At 43.3% G+C, this 22,907-nt stretch overlaps 1 protein-coding gene across 5 annotated transcripts in view; it reads left to right on the top strand.

Annotated features, from left to right (window-relative positions):
- The window catches only part of REV1 (REV1, DNA directed polymerase), a 79,611-nt gene that overhangs the window by 39,224 nt on the left and 17,480 nt on the right, over positions 1-22,907 (top strand). For 4 of the 5 annotated variants that reach the window (XR_001918769.1, XM_018054915.1, XM_018054916.1 and 1 more), the window contains 8 exons: positions 256-408; positions 3,111-3,823; positions 5,888-5,995; positions 7,409-7,525; positions 11,453-11,561; positions 16,451-16,579; positions 18,860-19,014; positions 21,492-21,611. Coding sequence is in view for 4 of the 5 variants with exons in the window: in XM_018054915.1 (XP_017910404.1) it covers positions 256-408; positions 3,111-3,823; positions 5,888-5,995; positions 7,409-7,525; positions 11,453-11,561; positions 16,451-16,579; positions 18,860-19,014; positions 21,492-21,611 (1,604 nt within the window). In the remaining variant the exon portion in view is untranslated. The remainder of the gene's footprint in view (positions 1-255; positions 409-3,110; positions 3,824-5,887; positions 5,996-7,408; positions 7,526-11,452; positions 11,562-16,450; positions 16,580-18,859; positions 19,015-21,491; positions 21,612-22,907) is intronic. The other variant, XM_005686288.3, reaches the window with a different exon arrangement.

Genomic DNA, 22,907 nt, shown 5'->3' with positions numbered 1-22,907 from the left:
CACAAACCTCATTCCATAGTTCATCAGGCACTCTATCAGATCTAGGCCCTTAAATCTATTTCTCACTTCCACTGTATAATCATAAGGGATTTGATTTGTATTAGGACCACTAAAACAAAGGAGGAAGGAATAAACTAGAAAGAGCAATGGCATGTTGTTGGTGGAATACTCCTGTTACTGAGAACATTCATTTTCTGTGAAGCTCGTGCACCCCAAGTATTAAACTTTTAAATTGGTCTGACTTTTTTGTTTTAGCATCAAAGCTGGACGACTCCTGTCCTGCATTCCGTATCAGCTATACAGCAAGCAGTCCTCTGTACAGAAAAGTCTCAACTTTAATCCTGTGTGCAAACCTGAGGATCCCCTCCCCGGTCCCAGCAGCATCACCAAGCAGCTCAACGACAGGGTGTAAGTGCGTCTGGGTTGGGGCGACTGCAGAGCTGGGTGTTAGCAGTGCGCATGGCCCCTGCTCTACTCAAGATAGAAACACACATAAAACTTGGTTATTCATCTATATTAATCCTGTTGAAGTATAGCGGTGGGTGTCTTACCTAAAAATTATTTTTATCATGACAGTTTCATAAATAAAATGTAAACAAAACTTTTCCACTCACATTAGATTTCCATGTTAAACCAATGGCTGTTAAGTTACTAGAAGTAAAACTTTTCATGAATTTTCATGGCAGTGATAATTTTTGACACAAGTACTTTGCTGTAGAGTCTTACCTTCTCAAACTACGCCACCTGTATGTTTGTTGTGCGCTGTTGCACAGAAAGATAGACGATGAAAATGTTAACATTTCTAGGTTATTTTTGAAAAATTCTAAGTCAGTAACAATATAGAAACATAAATATTTTATGTTGGTGAAAATTTAGTTGATGACCCTCAAGGTTATAGAATTAGAAATGAATCTAGGCCTTAGTCCATGTGTCTGTTTTTTTAAATATTTTGATTTTAAGCTTTAATTGCAGTAACCCTAGGTAAATTGGCTCCACAGTTAATTGGTATGTTGCCTTAACTTGTATATCAGGTGGTTTATCATCATGAGTCATTGTCATGAGTCTTCTCCTCATTTATTAAATTGCCTGCTTTGGGAGTTGGATGTGTTTTTTCCAAAAGACCAGGAGTCCTAATTGCATGGGGGATCCAGTGTCACTACCTTCTGTAGTTTCGCTGGCGTTTGTTCTTCAACTTGTGTTCACTTAGATGAGTTGTTTTTCACGTTACCTAAAACTTCTAATTTTGTTTTTTTAGTACCATCAATGTGTACAGGCAATATCAGAAAACTTTCTGAATGCACGGCTCATCTTTTTTTTTCTTACTCCACTAATAAAGGAAAATATCTATGTGTGTGTGTTTTAAAATTGTTCTCTGTGTCGATTTTAGGAAGAATTTGCCTATTAGATTTTAATTACCGATCCATCTATGTTGTTGCCGAGTGAATGTATTACCCACTTACGGTGTATTTCCAGTCCAGCCACTTTAGATGTCCGATCGCCTAGGCTGGAACACCGCAGGGCAGAAGGAGGGCCGTGAGCAGTGTTTTATTCCCAGTGTGTGCATTTCTATTGCATATGTTGCTAGTACTCATTTAAAGTCTTAGGATTTATAACAGAAAACTAGATCTAAGGCTTTTCTGATTGCACTTTAGTTTCTTGATCTTTATTTTCTGGCATGTTCAGTGCATTTTATAAAGTTTTCTGAGGCTCTTTCATGTTGCTTTTTGCTCCCTTGCTCTTTGTCTTACTGGCCAGACTTTCTCTCTCTTGCATCGCATTAGAGTTTTTTCCCTTCCTCTCTTAATCGTTTCTGGTTGGTTTTCTGTTTCTCTCTTTGGTGTGCTCACTTGTGAGGCTTTGACCTGCTCAGAGTTGGCAGTCAGATTCCACAAGCTGATCAGCCAGAGCCAGCCCAGAAATGGGAGGTGATGTTTGGATCCAGCTCATGTGTGGCTTTCCTGTGTAGTCAGACTGTTGTTAGTAATAGACCCAGTTGGTATTAGGAGGAGGAGCTTGAGATGAAGCCTGTTGACGGGGTGGTAGTCTAAACCTGTGCCTTGATGCTGTGCGTGCCCTCATCTGGAGCCTGGACTGTATGTGACTGGGCTAATGCTGTGCACTTTGCTAAGTAGAGTGGATTACGGCTTTGTAGTTCAGACTCTTGTTTTTGTTACTTAGATGATTCTTTTGAATACGAATGAATTTTTTCTTTATTACAGAGCGTTACCGGGAATCATTAGAGGATGATGGAATTTAGTGTAGCGTTTGTCATAGTTCCTGCATTATAAACCTGTCATCAGGACACTGGGTCCAGACTGCCTTGGACCTACGACCCTGGCATCTACATAATCCATTTCTTAGAAAGGAAACACTAATTCCCTGTCAATAGGGCCAACATCCTCATTTTTCTAGATATAAATTTCATTGAATTAACCTTACACCTTGACTTTTTCTTTTTTTGCTTTTTATCTACACCAGTTGACCCTATTAATGGATTAATGAATATAGTCTGTTGGTTGTTTCCTGAGGGAAAGTAACCAGCCTCAGGAGGGCAGCAGTATTGGATTTAATGTGTTGAACAGTACCTTACATAAAAAACTGAAAATAAACATAGCAGTAAGAATTCACATGAGGTTTCTTACCCATTTTTACAGGAATTATTCATGTTGTATTAATAGAGCAAATGCTTGACCACTAGTGTATGCCAGGCACTGTGACTCAGACTGGGTGTTTATAGCTTATATCAATAGATGACAGTTTTTAATGGGAAAATAATTGAGAATTGTTTTTTGTTTTTTTTTCTTCAATCTAAGAAGATCCCATTCTATTTCCTCTTTGGGAGTATCTGAAATTTTTAAAAAGGAAACAAAACCTAAAAGGCTGTTAATGTGCTAGAATTTTCCTAGTACCTTGCTCCTTCGGTTTAGAAAGATAATTTAGAAGATAATTCTGTTGGAAGAGCAGTAATTCAAGTCATAGTTTAATCTTTCAGATTTGGGCGGGGGGATATTAAAGTGTATATCAGTAAGAGAGTTTACATGAAAAATTGTTTCAGCTTGAAAGTCAGACACTATTCATTTAAACAAAAATTTTTTCTTTTCCTGCTTTAGAAATCACATAATTAAGAAAATTGAGACGGAAAGTGAAGTCAGAGTTAATGGAGTGAACAACTGGAATGAAGAAGCTGCAGATAATGACTTTGATTTTGTGGGGCTGGAGCCTGTCTTCCCAGGAAGAAAACAGAACGGAATTCCGCATCCCAGAGGTGGCCGTGCCCTTTGTAATGGGCACGCCCACAGCTCTCACGGTGCCTTAAAGAGCTTGGACTGCCTGGCGCCCCCCGGCAGCGGTGTCGCCAGCAGGCTGTCCCCAGAGCCCGCCCGGGAGGAGGCCGCGGGGGCCGAGAGGAGCCGCGGCGCCTTCAGAGACTGCGCCGTGCAGCTGGCCCAGCAGAGCACCTGCGGCGCGGACGCTCTGCGGGATCCACACAGAACTAAGCCCTTCCCCTCGCCACCTTTGCACAGTAACCCTCGAGTCAACGGTGCTCACCACTCCACCGTTCAGGGGCCTTCAAGCACAAAGAGCACTTCGTCAGTACCTTCCCCAAGCAGGGCGGGGCCCTCGGGGCCGCCCAGACCCTCGGACTGCAACTTCATCTCAGACTTCTACTCCCGGTCGAGACTGCACCACATATCCACGTGGAAGTGCGAACTGACTGAGTTTGTCAGTGCGCTGCAGAGGCAGAGTAGTGGTATCTTCCCAGGAAGGGAAAAGTTAAAAAAAATGAAAGCAGGCAGGTCCGCACTTGTTGTAGCTGACACAGGTAGATACTCACCTACACTCGCTTTCTTAAGAAACAGTCGTGCTTGCCGTTTGTTCTTAATCTGTCACTGGTGGTGTGGTCAGTGCTAAGCTCTTGTAACATGGAGTCTTGAGGAGTATCGGGGTATGTAAGTAACAGTAAGTAGAACAGATGATAAAAAGCTTTCTTGCTAAAGTATTTTCTTACAACATTAGTTTTGAGTGTGGCTCCCTGAAAATCTCTTGAGTAATCTGAACAGGCCCGAGGTCGGGGTTCTGAGCATTCATTCTTCCTGGAGGCTTTGATCAGTTGACGTTTTGAGCTGTGAAATACAGCATAGTTTACATTCAGTGCTTAATCTCCTGTAAAAATGGTTTGGTAAGAGTAACTGTTAATTTCTAAAAGCTTGCATCATAATGATTTTTAAGTCATTAAGTTAACTTTGACATAATAGCTATTGTAATTATAGTGGTACACTTTTAGTGAGGTTAAGTATTTTCACATAAGTAGATTGGCTAATTGTATTTTGTATTTCAATATTTCTCTTGTCATCAAAAACAAACCCAACAATAACAGGCTGTATTTGTGTGCCTGTCAGTATAAATTGGTATCTAGTTTGAGGCTTTCGTTGCTTTTTATGGCTCACATGGTTCCTCCCTGAAGATGAGCTGCTATTACCCTTCAGGTTAGAGCTGTGGAAACAGGTGCACAGAGAAGCTCACGTCTCCCAGACTGGTAGAGCCTCTACATGTGGATTTCTTGTTATGTTTCGCTGTGTTTAGTTATTCCAAATGCTTTTTGTTATTTATAAAATAGTTCAAAATAATGGTATTAGATTTTCCTTATATCATGCCTTGGTCTTGTTACCTAAAGGTCATTTAATTTAGAAAGCTTCGAAGAGTAATTATGAATCATTTCCATGAGTGGGAATTTTCCAAGATGAGAGATTTTTATATTGTATGAAAGCATTCAGTGGGCATTTCGTACATGCATTCCATATGACTTGAATCTTCAAAACCATTAGTTTGAGTTGTTTACATCATGCTCATATAATAGTCTTATACAGCAGGGTGATAGTTGAGATCTATAAGTTATTTCTGAGGTAACAGGGAGAGCAGCAGGGAAGCCCATGGCTTTGGAGTCAGGTAGTGGCGTGTAGCCTGGCTGCGCCGTTCTCGGGAAGCAGCGTGCGAGTTCACTCTGCGTCTGCCTCCTGTTGGCTGACGAGTGATGGTCCGGGAGGTGGTAGGAGCAGGACCCAGCGCTATGCCCTTAGTGGGAACAAGGGAAAGGTGCTCATAGTCACAGTCTGGTAAATAGAGTTGTCTCAACCTTTTGGGTAGTAACTGTAAGTTCTTAGAATCCTGTTAGGAAGACTAACCTCAGTACTGTTGTTCTTAAATCTATCAGAGGAAAATTCCTTTGTGAGATCATCGCTTTTTATAAGGGTGGTGGCCTGTGGGCTCTGAAATCAGATGCCCTGGGATTAAATAGCAGCTCAGCCTCCTACTGGCTGTGTGACTGAAGTTATTAGTCTGCAAAATGGGGATAATAAGCTTATTACCTCTTTCATAGTGTTGTTGTGAAGATTTAAATTAATGCATGCAAACCTCTTACAGCAATGCCTGACCCCTGCTGCCAGGCACTGGACAACAGTAGCAGTGTTTATGGCTATCCCGTCAAGGAATGTTGTTGCCACATGAAGTAGTGGTCCTCTGATGTTACTTAGCTCCCTGGGACTAAGTGTCTGAACACACCTTTGTACATTTTTATATACCATTCAGCACACAGAAATAACTTTGAGATAAGCATTTAGACAGATTGAGAGATTTGTCAGAATGTAGACTAGACATAATGTCTCCATGGCTGATTTTAAATTGTGTCTCTGGATTATTTTTAGAGCCAAAGAAACTGAACTTTGATTTCTCTTGAGGTGATATAAATAATCTATTATAGAATCTGTATTTTTTAAAAACTTCATTCTGCTTGTAAGCATTTGAGAATATAATTTCTAAAGTTAACTAGACCTGATTTTTTTTAAGTATTGATTAGTTTGGGGTTTGAACGTTCTTTTTTTCCTTCTAGGAAATATGTCAGTATTGAGTTCACCCAGACATCAGAGCTGTATAATGCATGTTGATATGGATTGCTTCTTTGTATCAGTGGGTATACGAAATAGACCAGATCTCAAAGGTCTGTATTCTTATTTATGTATTAAGAAAATTGATATATTGTTACAAATATATATTCTAAGGGATCACAAAATACTCTTTAAGAAATGTTTATTCTGGTTTTCCTTGGCAAAATCAGTTACTGCTTACAATTTTTCTGGACTTCATAATTAACAAAGATTGAAGGAAATTAGAAAAAAATTTTTTCCTCCCTGTAGAGATCAGGCCTTTAGGGAAGAATACTCCTCTTCAGTTGAAGGAGCTATCATCTAAGATTAGGGACCTACTTTAGGCATTTTCTATGTTTTTATCTATATTTATTATTTTTTGTCAATAAATGGAAATTTATGGCAGCATATGTCTTTGCAACTTGGGTCACTATACTTTCTCTTGAATGAATCATTTAACTATCCTTCTGTTGGGGGCATTCTAAGTTTTTGGTTGTAGAATAATTTTGTATTATTGAACATTGTTAAAATATGTTGTCCTTTGTGCAGTCTTTGTTTCAATGGAAATTTTAGGTATTTGTGACCTGTGAATACTTTTGGAAATATTTATTCTGGATTTTTCAGAAGTTTAGATCTGAAAGAGATAACTATTAGCCTTTTCTTCCAAGAATGAGTATTTTTTCTCTAAGGGAAGCACAGAAGCTGCTGGGAATAATAATAGGGCTTTATTTTTATCACAAGTAGTTGCTGCTTCAGCTCTGATAGGGGTGTTCAGATCGTAAAGAGTTGATTTTAGCCCATGAGTGGCTTTTTGATGCATTTTTTTCTTTGTCCTCACTACAAATGCATTTAGTGAAATATATTTTTATACACACACACAAAAAAAAACCATGAATTATCCATGCTGATGGTTTACAGTTAGAGCTGTCTTCTGACACATATGCATACAAGGAGATGGTGTGTGAAAGATTTTGTAACTAAACCAAAAATTTCATGACTATATATACTCACTTTTGATTGTGTAGTAGGTCAGGTTGTGATTCCTCTGCATATATATTTGATTAGTTTATTTCTTGCTGTAAAAATAAAGATTAGATGTTACCTTACTTTTTTGATATCAGAATTATAAAAAGCCTAGATACAGTTTTTCTTTCTCTCCTCACCCTGCCACTCTGAGCTGAGGTTCTGTGTTGCCTGTTTTCTACTTTAAGAAACCAGAGAGACAATGAGAAGCTATGATAGTGTTGCTTTAAAGTTGAATAAATGCATCAGAATTGTCATGAATAGTTTACTTTGGGGGGGTACAGAGATACTTAGATGACTTTTGCATAGCAGTTGATAAACTTTAAAGCTCCTGGCTCCATTAGGGACTAATGCCTGAATAAAGCTATTTTTTTTTGTCTTTTGAAAAATTTTCCATTACATGTTTTTTAGTGTTGTCAGTGTTCCTGTACTTAGATGTAAAACTAACTGTACTCTTCTTACAGGAAAACCAGTGGCTGTTACAAGTAACAGGGGCACCGGCAGGGCCCCTCTGCGCCCGGGCGCTAACCCTCAGTTGGAGTGGCAGTATTATCAGGATAAGATCCTGAGAGGCAAAGCAGGTACAGATAGCAAGCTGTGAAGTCCTCGTGCACCTGTCGAAGACTTCTGCATTTTGCTTTGGTTCTGTCGTTACAGAAATAAAAGCAGAGTTGAAACAATTAGCTTTTTCATTCAAGGGTTTTAAGGGTGTCAGTCTCACATATTAAAGCAAAATCTGAACATAACACAAATGAGTGCTTTATAGTTAGGCTTTGTTGAATTGTCCTGGGAAAGAGAGTGAAGAATGTTTAAAAGGCATGATTAGCTTGCTTTGTATAGATTTAGTTTGGGGAGGAAAATCATGGACATCATTTTGTAGGTAGGAACCTCTAGACTTGAAAGGTCTAGAGGTTAATTAATTACCTGTTGTTTGGGGCTCTGATCCCAGTAAGGACCCTGAAGTTTGTTTTCTGAAGACATGTATGCATCAGTGGACTGAAGAGCAGCTCAGGGTTTAGTTTACTGGAGTGAGAAGATAAATGCCAGCAGTCGTCCCGCACATCTTTGTAGTACCTGTTTCGTATGAGAAACTTTTTTCTTGCCTCTTTGGCTTTTAAATTTTGGCTGTTAATAAGCAAAAATTAAATAAATTACACTAATCACATTACTGTTAAGATTTTCATTTCTCTCCCCTCCTCCTCCCTCCCCCACCCCACAATTTTCCCTGAGAAATGTTTGCTTAGTAATTACTAAGTAATTATTTGACATTGGTCAGTTTTCTCATGGGTGTCTGCAAATACAATTTTTTTAAATTAATTTTTCAGAGAAGTGTTAATCAGCAATAGAGATTAGATATGTAGTAGTCTGAAAGGCTTGCAGTTAAATTACATCCCAGTTATTTCGGGTTCTTAGTTTTCAGTTACAAAAATTGGGGCTTCTTTTAGAAATGACCTTGATGAAATTAAGATGAGAGGAACGCCAGTAGATGTCTCGGGGGACCTTCTTGGGATTAATTTTTCTTGCTGGTTGTGATCATCTGTTTACATGCCATGGATACAAAAGAGAATAATTACAGCTACATTCTGATGCTTCGTGGGTACTTGCATTCTCCAGATTTGCCGAAACTTTTCCTGGTCATTAAATAAGAGAGTTTTTGAGATTCTCGTGTTTCGTGTGAAGTGAGTAGAATTTCAGGTTGGCATTCTGAACTTGTTGAGAGTTAGTTGTATTGTGATATTTGACGAGATGGGTAGTTGAAGTATTGGTAGCTTGGTTTTGTGGTAGGTTGGTTTTCCTTTTTGTCTTTTCTGTGTGGTATTAAAAATGAAATCTAATATTCTGGTAAACAGGTAGCTTAAGAGAATGCACAGCACTCGTCACGCTGGGCACTCAAGAAATTCTGAATGAGCTTTAAAAGAGGGAAGACACCTGTGCACGCTGCTCATAGCATCTCTTGGTACCCCGATGCTCAGAGCTGCTCCTGTGGGTACTCAGTGTACGTCCGGAGGTTTGGTCTTGGCAAGCAGCCTTCCTCAGAGTGGAGAGCTGGTCCTCTCAGGTCTTTCCTCCTGTCACCAATGATCTGACCATAAACAGTTTGTAAGCAGAATTCTGACCTTGGTAATAACTTATGTCTTCCTCTGTGTAGCTGCTGGACTTTCATAAGCTTGTATAGCTCACATTCTCTCTGGCTCTTTAAGTGTGAGTGGTAAACCAGAAGGTAGGTATTAGAAGTATTGTTGTTGCACTTGCCATTGGAAACTGTCAAAACCAGATTTTCCTGTCACTAGAAAAAGAGAATACGGTACTTTACATTTTATACTCTCTCTGACTTGACATCGTTCACTTTTGCGTGTGTCCTAAACTTGACCTGTTAGTGTCTCAACAATATTTGCTGCATGTAATGTGAGTAGATGTCCTTTGTTACAGTTTGGTTGCAGTTAAGCTCACACCTGAAACTTGTTTTTCCAGTGCTGTTGTTCCACTTTGCTTGTTGTTCTTTGATCTTTCTTTCCCTGGGTCCTATAATTAGATATGACACCGAATTTTAAAACATTGAGGATCAATTTAGGAATTAGAATCTTTGCCTTCTGTACCATAACTTAAAAAAGAAAAAATTCAGTTCTAATGTTTTATCTTATACATCTAGGCAAGGTATTAGAACCAACAGCATCATTAGCCTTTTATAGGACCTCAGTCTCTTACTTGTTATATTCAGGGACTCTGTCTGATCAGACCAGCGTGAAGGCTCTCCACCCCTGGCTTCTTTGCAGCTGTTCCTGAGCCATACTCAGCAGTGAGCCTTTTCGTTGACCATCTCGAATTTGGAAATTCTCCCTTCCCAGATTCCAGAAGGCAGGTGTTCCCTATCCCTTCAGCAACTTCAGCGTTCATTCTAAAGAGCGACCAAAGTTTTAAATTGTATTAGCATAGACCTATTCTCAGCGGTTTCTTTTTCACAGATGTGGGTCCTCTGATTTCTCCAGCTGTCCCTGCACGTGCTCCATGTGCCCATCTGGCTTGTCAGGGCTTGATGAGCAGCCTTCTCCTTTGCCCTGCAGTGTGTCCCTGCGTTTCTCCCGACCCTCCCGTGAAGCAGCTCCCTCCGCTCACGGAGGCATGATGCCCTGATGCGCTGTGGGCTGGGTCAGCCCCCCCAGAGCAGAGGATCGTGCAGGGCTCCCCAGGCAGGCCGCCGGGGGCAGGGGCCACGGACAGCGTCCTCACCAGCAGCGCCACTCTTCCCGTAGGCGGGTTACTCAGCCCTTCAAGTAGGAGTCCCCGACTCCCCAGCTCCTCAGGCGTAGCTCATGGGCGCTGCTTTGAAAGGCAGCTGGTTGTGGCTGTTCAGGCTTCAGCTCTTCTTTGGGTTAGCAGCAGCTACTATTAAACTGTCATACTAACAACCCTGAAATCCTTACAGATCTTCAGCTTAGAATAATGGACTATTAAAGCTGATGTTTAGCCTTCTAAACCCCTGCAGGACACTGGTCAACTGCTCTGCATTCCGTCTTTAATTTGTCCTAGTATAGCATATGGTAGTCATGCTGTATCGGAAATCATGGCTCCGATTGTGTGTGGTGCTGATTTTGATTTGGATGCAAGTGGAATTCGACCCCATGAATATGCCAGCCCTCAGACTTTGATTTGCATTTATGCTTCATGTATGTGGGTGCTGGAACCCAGACTTGCTTGTCTGTGTTGCATAGTTGGGTGAAATGTGTTGATCACTGAAGTCAGACCAGGAGGGGTTGTTTGTAAACCTTTGTTTACCTGGCAGTGCTTTTCACTTGGCTGGTTTTTCATGGAATGTTATGTCTCTGAAATAAATAGAAACAAGATCCTGAGCTTGTTAGTGCCGTGCTGTTAACATTGTGTTCTCGGTGTTTGGAATTAGCCCAAGCCCTCTCAGTCTTATTTTACTGACTCATGGTATTTTTTGTTCAGAATAGTACAACTATGAGAATAGATTTTTTTTTAGAGCATATTCTTTTTGGGAATTGGGTGGTGTCCCAAGAGACGTAACTGAAGTTGTGTTTTAATCCATTTCTCACTTGCTGGTCATATCACAGGACGTGCTGTATCAGAAATCATAGCTCAGAGTGTATGCTGTCTAGACTGTGTGCTTTGGTGTTCTTGTGTGAAGCTGGAAGTTGGGAGAGCTGTGTCATCCTTTTGCGGCTGTAGGAGGGCGTTCATCATTCTTGTGCATCTCCAGAGACCTAAAGGGATGGTTTATGTTTATCCTTTGGTATATGTCTCTTCAAACTGTTATTAAGACAGAACTGTACGTATTGTGATAAGTTCTTGATTGCTGGTAAAGGATATACTGGAAGTAAGCTTATTTTAGAGTTTTAGATTTTCTTTTGTTAAATAATTAGGGGGTAAATGTCAGTTTATTTGGAATTTATTGAACGTTTGTATATGAACTGAATGGTAAACAAACTTATTGAATGAAAGTTAAGGAAAATCAGTTTTTAACATATCATTCAATTTTATTTTTGAAGCAGAAATACCAGATCCGTCAGCATGGGAGAGTCAAGATTCTGCACAGATAAATGGAATTGATTCTGTTTTGTCAAAGGCTGAAATCGCATCTTGTAGTTATGAAGCCAGGTATGTAGGCATTAAAGATGTTGTAATGCTTAATGAATAATTAATTTACTTCATTTCTTATATAATCTTTTGAAGTGGATTTAGATGGGTTAGTCAAGCCTGTGACTTGAATGTAACAAATATGGAAAGAAGTCTTTCTAACCTTAATCCCTTCCGTTTCCTTTTTTTTTGCCTTCACAAATGCCTGGTAACTTTAAATAAATACTTTAGTGTCCTGCTGAAGCAGTAGGTTCTGTGATGAAAACCAAAAGAAGCTGAACATTGTCATTTTTCAGTCGTCGTCTTTCGAAGCATAAGATTAAAGAATTATATATTTTTGGGTGGAAGAGGGCCTTAGGGTCATCTGCCCTGATTGTTATTTCTTTCTGCCAGGAAAAATCCCTTGTTATTTAAACCTGGTACTCAGTATTTTTTTAAGTTATGCTAAAACTTGATTGCCTGTTAGGTCACAGCGCAGCAGTTCCGCCCTGGCACGCCTGGTCATCCACTCACTTCAAGCTGCAGTGCTGCCAGCCTGCCAGCACAAACCCCGATTACAGCCAGCTGTGTCCCCTCCAGGGGAAACACACATATCACATATTCCTCATAGTTTAGAAAGATGTTTTTAGAAATCAATTATTCGGGTTGTAAAAATGGAGTAATGATTAAGTGATTAATTAAAAGAGCATTCATTATTTTTTTCTTCCTTGTTAACTGAACACAGACAGTTTATAACACAGCAAGCATTTAGACTGTGTGTTAAAAAGCAAAGCCATCACTTTGCTGACAAAGACTCGCATAGTTAAGGCTGTGGACTTCCCACTAGATGTGTATGGATGTGAGAGTTGGACTATGAAGAAGGCTGAGCGCCAGAGAATCGATGCTTCCGAACTGGAGAAGGCTCTTGAGAGTCCCTTGGACTGCACAGAGAGCAAACTAGTCAGTCTTAAAGAAAATCAATCCAAAATACTCTTCGGAAGGACTGATGCTGAAGCTGAAGCTCCAGTACTTTGGCCACCTGATGGGAGCAGGTGAATCATTGGAAAAGACCCTCAGGCTGGGAGAGAAAGCTGAAGACAGAAAAAGGGTGGCAGAGGGTGAGGTGGCCGGGTGGCGTCACCGACTCAAGGGACACGAGCTTGGGCAAGCTCCAGGAGGTGCCGAGGGGCGGGGGAGCCTTGTGAGTCGCGGCTCCCGGGGTCACGACGAGTCGGACGCGACTGAGCAGCAGCAGCAGGGCGTTTGTTTGCCCGTCGCTGGCCAGTGCGGAAGCATTCACCAGTTACAGCAGCAGGCTGGAGTCACAGCGGATACAGCTTTCAGTCCTTTTTTTGTTTGGTAGTGTCTTAATGGTTTTGTCATTCACACTTTTTAAAAAATGAGATGTAATTGACATGTAACATTAATAGTATACGACGACGACTTGATAAATATAACAGTTTTCTTGATTTAAAGTTGGAGTTACTCAAGCAAGTCTCATCTGATCAAAAAAGGATCTTGATACATCATCATCTAACCAGAATAGTTTGCTTAAAATCTTGCCAATTATTTTATTAAAAGGATATTTAAGAAAAAAGGGTTATATTCAAATCCTTTATGACACGTCAAGCTTTTACTCCTAGACTGACTTTGCTTTTCTCAGTAACAGAGTTATGTTTTAATCTTCTTCATTTTTTGGTTGATAATGTCACCAAGGAATTGAAACTTTCTTTAATGAAAAAGATAATTAGATCCGAATGCATTGTATATTACTGTGTTTTCATTGGTGCAGGGGAAGTTTAGAGCTGATTCTGTGCCGTGTGCAGTGGGCTAGTCTCCTCCCCCTGCTGAGTTTCGGGGTGGTGACAGACGGCATGCTCCTGGGGACCGGGCTTCGTGTAGCGAAGCTGTGAGGAATGCTTGCCCAGTCTCTGGGCTTGGCTGTCGGTAATGTGGAAGCCGCCTTCCTGTGCTGCCCGTGTCCTGCGTCCCCTGCTGGATGCTGGTTGGGGAGTGAGTGCCAAGGTCGCCCCAGAGTCAGGAGTGTTGCCAGCTCCTGGAGGTTTTGGACTCCAGGCCTCTGTTGGTGTTTGGATAGGGCATTTGTATTGTACCACAGATGGCGATTGTCAAGCTGAATATGTTGAGAATAATTGGAGTGATGATATATGAAGGCCAAATGCTGTGCAGCAAGCCATTTAAGTGTCACTTAGATGGCAAATGTTTGTTTTAAGGAGATGCGAAAAGTGAAAATGAATTTGAGTGTAAGTTGGGGGAAAAGAAAAACATGAAACCTGCAACAGTTGGGTTTTGGTCCTTTAATTGTAACTTTTCATTTTCTAGGCTACCCCTAATGAGGTCTCTTGGCTACCCTATTTTTTAAGGTTATCTAACAGTTATATTTTCCTTCAGTGAGTTTTTTTTTAATGAATATATTCAGAGTTGCATCAGAGAAATGTTTCTGGGCTCGGACTGGAGACTAGGTTGCTGGGACGGCCATCCCGGTTTTAGGCGCTGGAGAGTTTTCAGTAGACGTGGACTTTATAGTAATGGGTCAGCTAAGTGTGGAATGTGACCGTGGAAGCCATAGGAAGGTAGATTCTAATCCCACAGGTCAGGATTGCATGCCTGTCATCTTACTTGTATTTACCATGGAGAACCTGGCAGGCTGTAGTCCATGGGGTCTCAAGAGTTGGACACCACTTAATGACTGAAGCACCATAGAGAACTTGTAATAGCTTTATCCACAACTGAGTTAGAAGGCAGATATGTGGATGGATAGGTAATGATATGCAAATATCCTACAATTATTGATTTTAAGAAGCAGATAATTTCTAAACCTCAGTTTTCACTCTTTACAATCCTGAATTTGTGATGTGGCTGTCCTTCAGAATATTGAATTGGCAATGACAGTGAGTCGATGGTTGAGTTTTTAACGTTGTCTACTGCGCCACCAAGGACGCTTGTGTGAGCGCGCAGCGCAGAGAGGAAGGCATGCGCCACTCTCCCTGTAGGCCGGCCGCGAGCGCCTGCGCAGCCCTGCCGGCTGGCCCTGCTCGCCGTGCCCGTTGATGGGCGTAGATGCCATCGTAGTGAAGCCACTGCAGACTGGTCTGTGACTGTCTTTACCTGTTTATTATTATTTCTGACAACGCTGCATGGCTTGTGGGATCTTAGTTCCCCAACCAGGGGTTGAACCCAGGCCCTTGGCAGTGAGAGCGCTGATCCGAACCACTGGACCGTCAGGGAAGTCCTGCTCATTTGTTTTATGTGAAACAAGCCTCCTTTCCCAACCACCAACTAGGAGTGTTTCACTTCTCTTAGTTGTGGGAGGCCTCTTAGGTTTTTCCTTTTTTGGTCGTAACTTCACAGTGTCTAGTGATCCCCAAGCATTTCTTTCTGGGATATTGGTACAGCTGAGTATGTTAAGTTGATGCATTATATTTTTCTAAGTAATATGCCTGTGAAATTTTTTGTGAAGGTCAAAAATTTGAAAATGGAAGTACAGTAAATATAAGAATATAGTACTTACAGGAATTATGTAACACATTCCTTTAATTGGTAAGTTTAGCTCTTACATGTTGAACCTGCATGTCATGTTTTAAACCATTTGTGTACTTCTGTGTGGCCTTGTAAACTGTGATGCAGGCACTCCCCTGCCTCACAGTGAGGCCCATGGGCTGAAGCGTGTCCCCCCGCCTGTGCGGGTCATCCTGGTGGACGCCGCGGGGTCTGGTTTGTTCCCTGTCTTCTGCCCATGCGTCACATGGCGCCTGAGACGTTGATTTTTGATAAATGAGTGAGAGCATTGTTTTATTTACTGCCATTTGTTAGTCACCTCTTCCTTTCCTGTCGTTTTCCCCTCCTATTAGATGTTTCTCATCTACTCTGGGCTTTGCAGTCTGATCATCCATTACTGTTTTACATACATTTTAAAAATGTACCATTTTATCTCAGTAGCGTGGAGGATTCTTTTCCTCCTTGGTGCTCACTGGTGGTCTGGGATGGTCAGGGAGCTGCAGGCCTCTGCATATTGAAGACCATGTTTCTTAAAAATAGGGACACCTCTGTACTGAGTACTGAGTGAGTGCGTGTTTACTGAGTGGAAACGTGAAGTAACCATGTGATGCATTTATCTGGAAGCATGTAATCTCGGGAAACACTGCTTATTGTTGTCTGCTTGTGTTTTTACTGTAGGACTTTTTTCTTGATTCATTGCGGAGTAGTGACATGGAGTTTTACTCATTGTGTGTGATCCCATAATTACAGTTTTGTGCTGAATGCCCTGAATATCACAGGCGATATGGGGCACAGAGACACGTAGATTTGAGATGCTCCGTTTTCAGTCAGGCTCCTCAGAGTTGCGGACCCCTGGCTCCTTCCAGAGTGACGTCCCGCCGTGGCCACCACCGCTGGCATCTCAGCCGCGTGGAACCCGCGCAGGCGCTTGGAGTCGGGCGTGGGGGAGCCGGATGGTGACAGGACGGGTGCATCCTGTCTGTCTGTCGCGCAGCACTCACTGTTCTGTGTGGCTCTCTGTCTTTGGGGGATGAACTGTGGCTGAGCCAGGCCCTCTGCTGGGGCAGCAGGCCTCCGTAGCACGGTCCTGCTCTGTGTTGGTTGTGACATTGCTGGCAGGGGATGCTCTGCGTCTGCAGAGGGGTCAGAGGTACAAGGCCCAGGAGATGTCTTTGAATAACACGTTTGGGCATGTCTGCTGTGTCGCTTACACTTATCTGACAGTTGTGGGATTCTCCTTTGTGGGGAAACAAACCTGTAAGCTTTCTCACTGCCTGGTTTTTACCTCTCCTGAGCGGGGAGTTAAATGAAACTCATGTGTCGATGGCTTGGGGAGATAGCAATATTTGATAGTTGGTTTGGCTTTTAAACATTCCAGGTCTAACCTCCTCTGTATTCTGTTCTCTCTCTAGACAAGTTGGCATTAGGAATGGAATGTTTTTCGGGCAAGCCAAACAGCTCTGTCCTAGTCTCCAGGCAGTCCCTTACGACTTCCACGCGTATAAGGAGGTTGCACGGACGATGTACGAGACGCTGGCCAGGTATGTGCCCCATGCTCACTCTCCTGTCCCTTGACTGCTCATGCCTAATACTGAGGAGGGACCAGCTGCCTCAGGCCTGTTGGAAGCCCACTCCTCCGACCCCTAGCATCTGGCCCCCTCATTGCGGAAGCACCTCCGGGGCGAGACTCAGGCCGCGGGACACTTCTGTGTGGCTGGGCCTGAGCTGCTCGATGGTGCTGCTAGGGGTCCGATCTTCTGTCCACGTGATTCTGGCTCAGTGGTTCCAGTTTTCCCTTCATGGAGCCAGACAGATGAAAGATGGACGTTTTTAACCTGGCTATTCTCTTTTATTAAATGTGAGTTATAGTTTTGTTGACAATTAGAACTATAGGTTCACAAGTAGAGACTCTTTCGAACCCTTTGTCCTCTGAAATCATTAGGCGTGCCAAATATTAGCTTGTATAAAAATGTTTAGTGATACAGCTGGCCCTCGAACGACTTGGTGGCAGTGGGGTGCTGTCCTCCACAAGGTGCAGAATCGTGTGCAGCCCACAGCCAGCTGTCCGCACCCACGGCTTCTCCGTAGCACTCTTCGTACTCACTACTGAAATAAATCCATGTATGAGCCATCCCTCAAGGTTCATACCACTGTTGTTCAAGGGTCGGCCATAGTCTCAAGATAGGTCATTAGATGGCTTGAGAAAAAGAGATTTTGTTTTTTGAATATTTACAGTATACATATATTTAATGTTAATTCAGAACTCAGACTTTTAAATAAGTATATGGCAAGCCCTGTATGCTCTAAAGGTAGCATATTTTCTTTCTAAAAGGCCAGATAAGGTCACTGTCCCAGCTGCTGAGCTCTGCTGAGGGCAGCGGGCACAGCCACGGGCGAGGTGTGGGTGGACGCCGGTCAGCCCTTAGGCTGTGTTGCTGTTCTGAGGGAGATGCTCGCCTCTCTCGGCACTGCTTCCCCTCCTGATACGGAGCATCTGCCACGTGCCGACGACTCGATGCCGCCCCTCCTGCAGGAGAGGAGTCAGATCCGGGCCCCACCTTTGGGGGGCTGCCTTTAACGGAGCACGGACCTCAGAGGGCCAGGGAAGCTCTCTGCTGTCGGCGTGTGGACTTAGGGCTGGGGGAAGCCAGTTCTCACACAGCTGTCCTAAGACCCCAAAGACGGGGCCGCCCTGTGAGCAGGTGGGGCCGCCCTGTGAGCAGGTGGAGCCTGCACTTGTTGGGCCCCCCCAGGGCTATGGCTGGGCGCAGCGGCCCGCAAGGGCTGGAGGCAGGTCTGAGCTGGTGCTGCCGCCTGTGGTTACGGAGCCGGACGGGCCCGCAGCCTGAACCGCAGGGCGGGGACTTCGCAGACACTGTCATGTAGTTTGGGTCGGTGGAGACATTTTCAGTGGCCTTGTGGCTGTTCTTTGAGCCAGAGATTCCCTGTTGTTCTTCTGCCACCTTTGGGCATCCCGCCTCAGGGCAGCTTTCGTATCAGGACACCGTCTGCTCTGACAGTTTGCTCCCTGGAGTTAACCCAAGGCAGACCACTCACCTCTTAAGTGATTGTTGATAGTAATTAGTCTGATTCACAACCTGCAGTGAGTGGTGGTGAGAGGTGAGGGCTGGCCCCCTGGTACTTCACCAGGTGGATTATTGAAGATCTGTTGCTCGTCCTGAGGCCTCTGCTGGCCTGTGGTCCACGTATTTAATGAACATCAGAGCCACGCAACAACTTTTCTCTCCCTCTTCCTTTCCTCTGGTGAACCGAAACAGTGCTGTCTGTAGGTAGGTCCTGACCGAAAACAGCAACAGCCGAAACCACAGCCCGCAGGGTTTCCCTCTGAAGAGACTGCCGCTGGTGTCCTTCTAGACGGGCACGTGGCTGGCTGGCCGCCATGTCCTGCTCTATCCTGGGCATGTGTGTCCAGGAGACAATCAGCGGCTTGATTTGTGTGGCTTTTCTCTTCCCCAGGGTTTCTGGTAAAACATGTTCGAATATGTTTAAAATTAAATGTTGTGACAGTTCTAATTGACTCAATACTTTCCAGATATTCAAAGGTTCATGGAGGTGTTCTCAGTGTAGAGAAATTGAAATGATCATTTCTGTTGTATTTTTGGTAGTTCATATGGGAAAAAATACTGATGAGCTTTGCAGTTAGAGGTTAAGTGACTTGAGCCAGTTCAGTTAAAATGCTAACACTTTCAGCATCTTAAGTCTCATAAGGGAATGCTGGAGAAGGCGGCCGTGGGAAGCCTGTGTGGCCGGGCATGTGTTAAGCATGGCTGCGCCTCGGCGCCTCTGCTCTGTGTTGGCAGCTACACACACAACATCGAAGCCGTCAGCTGTGATGAAGCCCTGGTAGACATCACCGAGATCCTCGCTGAGACCAGACTCACGCCTGACGAGTTTGCGAACGCTGTCCGCATGGAAATTAAGGACCAGACTAAATGTGCTGCCTCTGTGGGGATCGGTGAGTAGCCGGTGCCTCTCGTTCTGCTCAGTGTAGTCAGAGCCTCGCTCTCGGAGCACTGAACCCCAGTTAACTTTAGGAGTAGTTTTTAGGTGTTGTTTTTATCACTTTCCTGTTTAGGCCTCCACTTCTGAGACGGTACTTAGTGTGGCTCACAGGCGAAGCCTGAGGTCAAACTGTTGGAAGTGCTGATAACATCTTTAGAGTTATAGTCCAACACAAGTTGGAATATTTCTTTTCCCTCAAAAATGGGGAGAATTGAATTCAGTATTTGTCAACACTGTTATTTTTCTCAGGTGAACAGAGGCTGTGTTTAAAGCCGTGCAGTGGGGCTGGGTTTGGAGTTCCGTGTTGCCGAGTCTTGTAGGAACTCGATTACTCTCTGAAGCTCCCCAGGCCCCTCAGCCAGCCCCGTCTTCCTGCCTCTGCAGAAGTCACCAGTGTTGACACGTGCCCCCCTGTCGTCTGTGCTCTCGCGCGCGGTGCTCCGGAGTCCCCCACATCGCCCTCGGCTTCCCTGCCTGCCGCCTCCTCGCTGAGCACACTCGGTGCCCCTGCTGACTGACGACCTTGATTGCTTGTGTGGCCGTGGCAGGGCGACCTGAGAGAGCACCAGGTCTAGATCTGGAGGCGGAGGTGGGAGGGAACGGGCGCCTCGGCTGGCGCCTCTGCTGTGCCGTGTGTGACTGTGGTTAGGAGGCTGCGCTTCTGGCGGGGTGTGTGAGGCGGGCTCCCAGGAGCCGGAAGCGGCTTGCCATCTTCAGGAGTGAACCAGCCCTGGGAGGGTAGGTGCTCCCCATCAGGCGAGGCTTTTAAGAAGTCAGAACATCATGAGCCCCAGAAAATACTGGGTTGGCCAGAAAGTTTGTTTGGGTTTTTCCATAAGATGTAACAGGAAACCCTGAAGAGACTTTTTGGCCCGCCCAATGCAAAGCAGGTTAACAGCATCCCTCCGCTTTCCAGCAGGCCTGCCCTGGGGCTCCTGGGTGTGGCCTGCAGATAGGACTTGCCTCCTGGAGTCAGCTCTCAGGCACAGGGTTAATTCTTCGTTTTTAATTGTATTTATTTTAAACTTACAAGTGGGATGATATGAATATGTTCTTTTAAGTTCAAGCACATAATTAAGACAAAAGTCCCAGATGATGTTTCTACTTCTCAGCCCTCTTTTTCTTCACAAGTCACCACTTTTATCATTTTGGTGTGACTTTGCAGTACTTTTTCTCTTCATGAATATTTTTACATTAACCCTAGGAAGACACATTGTTTTTAAATAAGTTTCCCATAAAACTAAAATATGTCCTTTATAGAAGTCTTCTGTAGTTTGTAGAGATTTTGTTATTTACATAGAAGTTCATCTGACCCCCCCACTGAGATGTTTCTCAGCCGTCTGACGCCTTCTCTGGCCCCGGTAGCCTTCTCTCTGCCCTGCGTTAATGTCTGTGTCCACTAACACACCTTGGACCCCCTGTCTGTCTGCCTTCTTTTCTAAGACATTCACACCTGCAGTTCTGCGCCCGTATTCTGACCATATAGTAAGACATCTGGTTTTGGGGGCTCCCCCCAGTCCAGTGGCATTTCTTTGGCCTTATTTCTCCCTGGTGTGGATCCACTGGTTGGTAAATTGAGGGACTTCCCTGGCGGTCCAGTGGTTGGGACTCTGAACGTTCACTGCCATGGGCCCGGTTCACTCCCTGGTTGGGGAGCTAAAACCCTGCAAGCTGCACGGTGTGGCCGGAAACACAGAGACTGTTTGGTAAAATGCGCTGATTGCTGATGATTGCCTGCCCGTAAACCTCTAGTCTTTGATTAGGATTGTTTTCCCTGCTCCTTTACCTGAGTGGGAGATGCTGAAATGTCCATGTTTGGGAACAAAAGGAAGCCTCTGTCCAGGGAACATGGTGGTTATAATCTATAATACTTCACAGAATCCTGCCAGTTTTGTATTATGCTTAAAATGACCACTTCCTGGTGGTCTAGTGGCCAAGACCCTGTGCTCCCAAAGCAGGAGGCCGGGGTTCTGACCCTGGTCAGGAAACTATCCCGTGTGCTACAACTAAGGATCCCTCATGCTGCATCTAAGACCTGGGCACAGACAAATACATATTTTAAATATTTGAGTTTCCCTGACGGATCAGTGGTACAGTATCCACCTGGAATGCAGGAGACATGTAGAGGAGATGTGGGTTTGATTCCTGGGTTGGGAAGATAACTCCTGGAGAAGGAAATGGCAACCCACTCCACTATTCTTCCCTGGAAAATCCTATGCATAGAGGAGCCTGGAGGGCTGCAGTCCATAGGGTTGCAAAAGAGTCAGACATGACTTAGCAACCCAGTTACCACAGTTGCAGATTATTTTCATTCTTTTTAGAAATTTGATAGATAACTTATCTGTAGATGTCTTTGTTAGGACATTTTGGAAATAACTGTGACTATTTCTTAAATGACTTCTTTCTTTTTTTAAAAAAATTTTTTTATAGGTTCTAATATTCTGCTGGCTAGAATGGCAACTAGAAAAGCAAAGCCAGATGGCCAGTACCACTTAAAACCAGAAGAGGTAGACGATTTCATCAGAGGCCAGCTAGTCACTAACCTACCAGGTAATACAGAGCTTTTTTTTACCTTTTATTTGTTGTAAATATTCATTGGTCCTTTGTATAGATGTATAATGTATCTCTCTTTTCCAAAATATAATTTAATTTTTTTAATCTTTATTGCGTGCCATGGTAAACAAAATTTACAACACCACAGTAAATATCCCTTCAATTGATTTATCAGAACCTTAATATAATATTTTAGTTTTTCTGCTCATGTGTTTTACTTGAAGTATTATGTATTTCTAAAGTACCAAGGTCAAGGAATTCTAAGAAGTCATATTTAAAAGAACATGATGAAACTGACTTTTGATCCTTTAAATAAATCATAACTGAAATAGTTAGTGCACATATAGGCCCAAGATAGTTTTGACAGTTGATTCCCTTGGTTACAAAATTGTCCTGCCAAGCTAGCGATATGTTTCTGAGTCTAGTAAGCAAGTAGTTTTAAAAGAAGAAAATATTTGAACCATGTCAGGAAGAAGAAAACCTAAAATGAAGTATTATGTTGCATTAACTCAGGCAGGAGGAAAATGTCTAGAAGGGCGCACCTTTCTCCCCTGCTAGGCAGCACGGCTAGTTATTTTACTCTTTTGTGGCTAGCTAACCGAGCGTGTAGAGCTCTTTCTCTATGGAAAAATCATCAAATGTAACCAACTATAATGGGAAAATCATTGCCCTTTGAGGCCCTTGAACAGGTGTAAATTTTGTGTCTAGGGAATTCACTTCACTTTTATTAAATATTTAGACATGCTTTCTACAGTGATACCTCTTTCTAAGAAAGTTCTTTCTGTAAAGCAATTATCCTTCAAATAAAAAATAAATTTTAAAAAGAAATTTCTCTGAAGCTTATAGTAATCCATGATACCATTTCAGATAATCCATCCGGTTTTAGTAAAACAGCTTGTGTTAGCTTCACAAAACTCCTGTGTATTTGTGGTGGGAACATTCAAGACAGTATATTTTTAGTGAAAGTTTGTTTATCAAAAAGTAGATTCAGTGGTATTTTTGAATCCATGTTCTTAAGCCTAAGAAGTATCTGTTATAGGCCAAAGTTATTACAGGACCCAAATATCATTTTATGATGGGTTAGTTCTAAAGCCACTTGACTCCCTAGTAAATAAATCTAAGAATGTGCTTAATGAAACTATAAGCCATGCCTTGTAGGGCCACACAAGACGGACGGGTCGTGGTGGAGAGGTCTGACAAAACATGGTCCACTGGAGAAGGGTATGGCAAACGATTTCAGTATTCTTGCCTTGAGAACCCCATCAGTTCAGTTCAGTTACTCAGTCGTGTCCG

The sequence above is a fragment of the Capra hircus genome, chromosome 11, assembly GCF_001704415.2.
Source record: "Capra hircus breed San Clemente chromosome 11, ASM170441v1, whole genome shotgun sequence".
Taxonomy (NCBI): domain Eukaryota; kingdom Metazoa; phylum Chordata; class Mammalia; order Artiodactyla; family Bovidae; genus Capra; species Capra hircus.
Note: the sequence above shows the minus strand (reverse complement) of the source record. Positions and strands in the feature narration are given on the sequence as shown.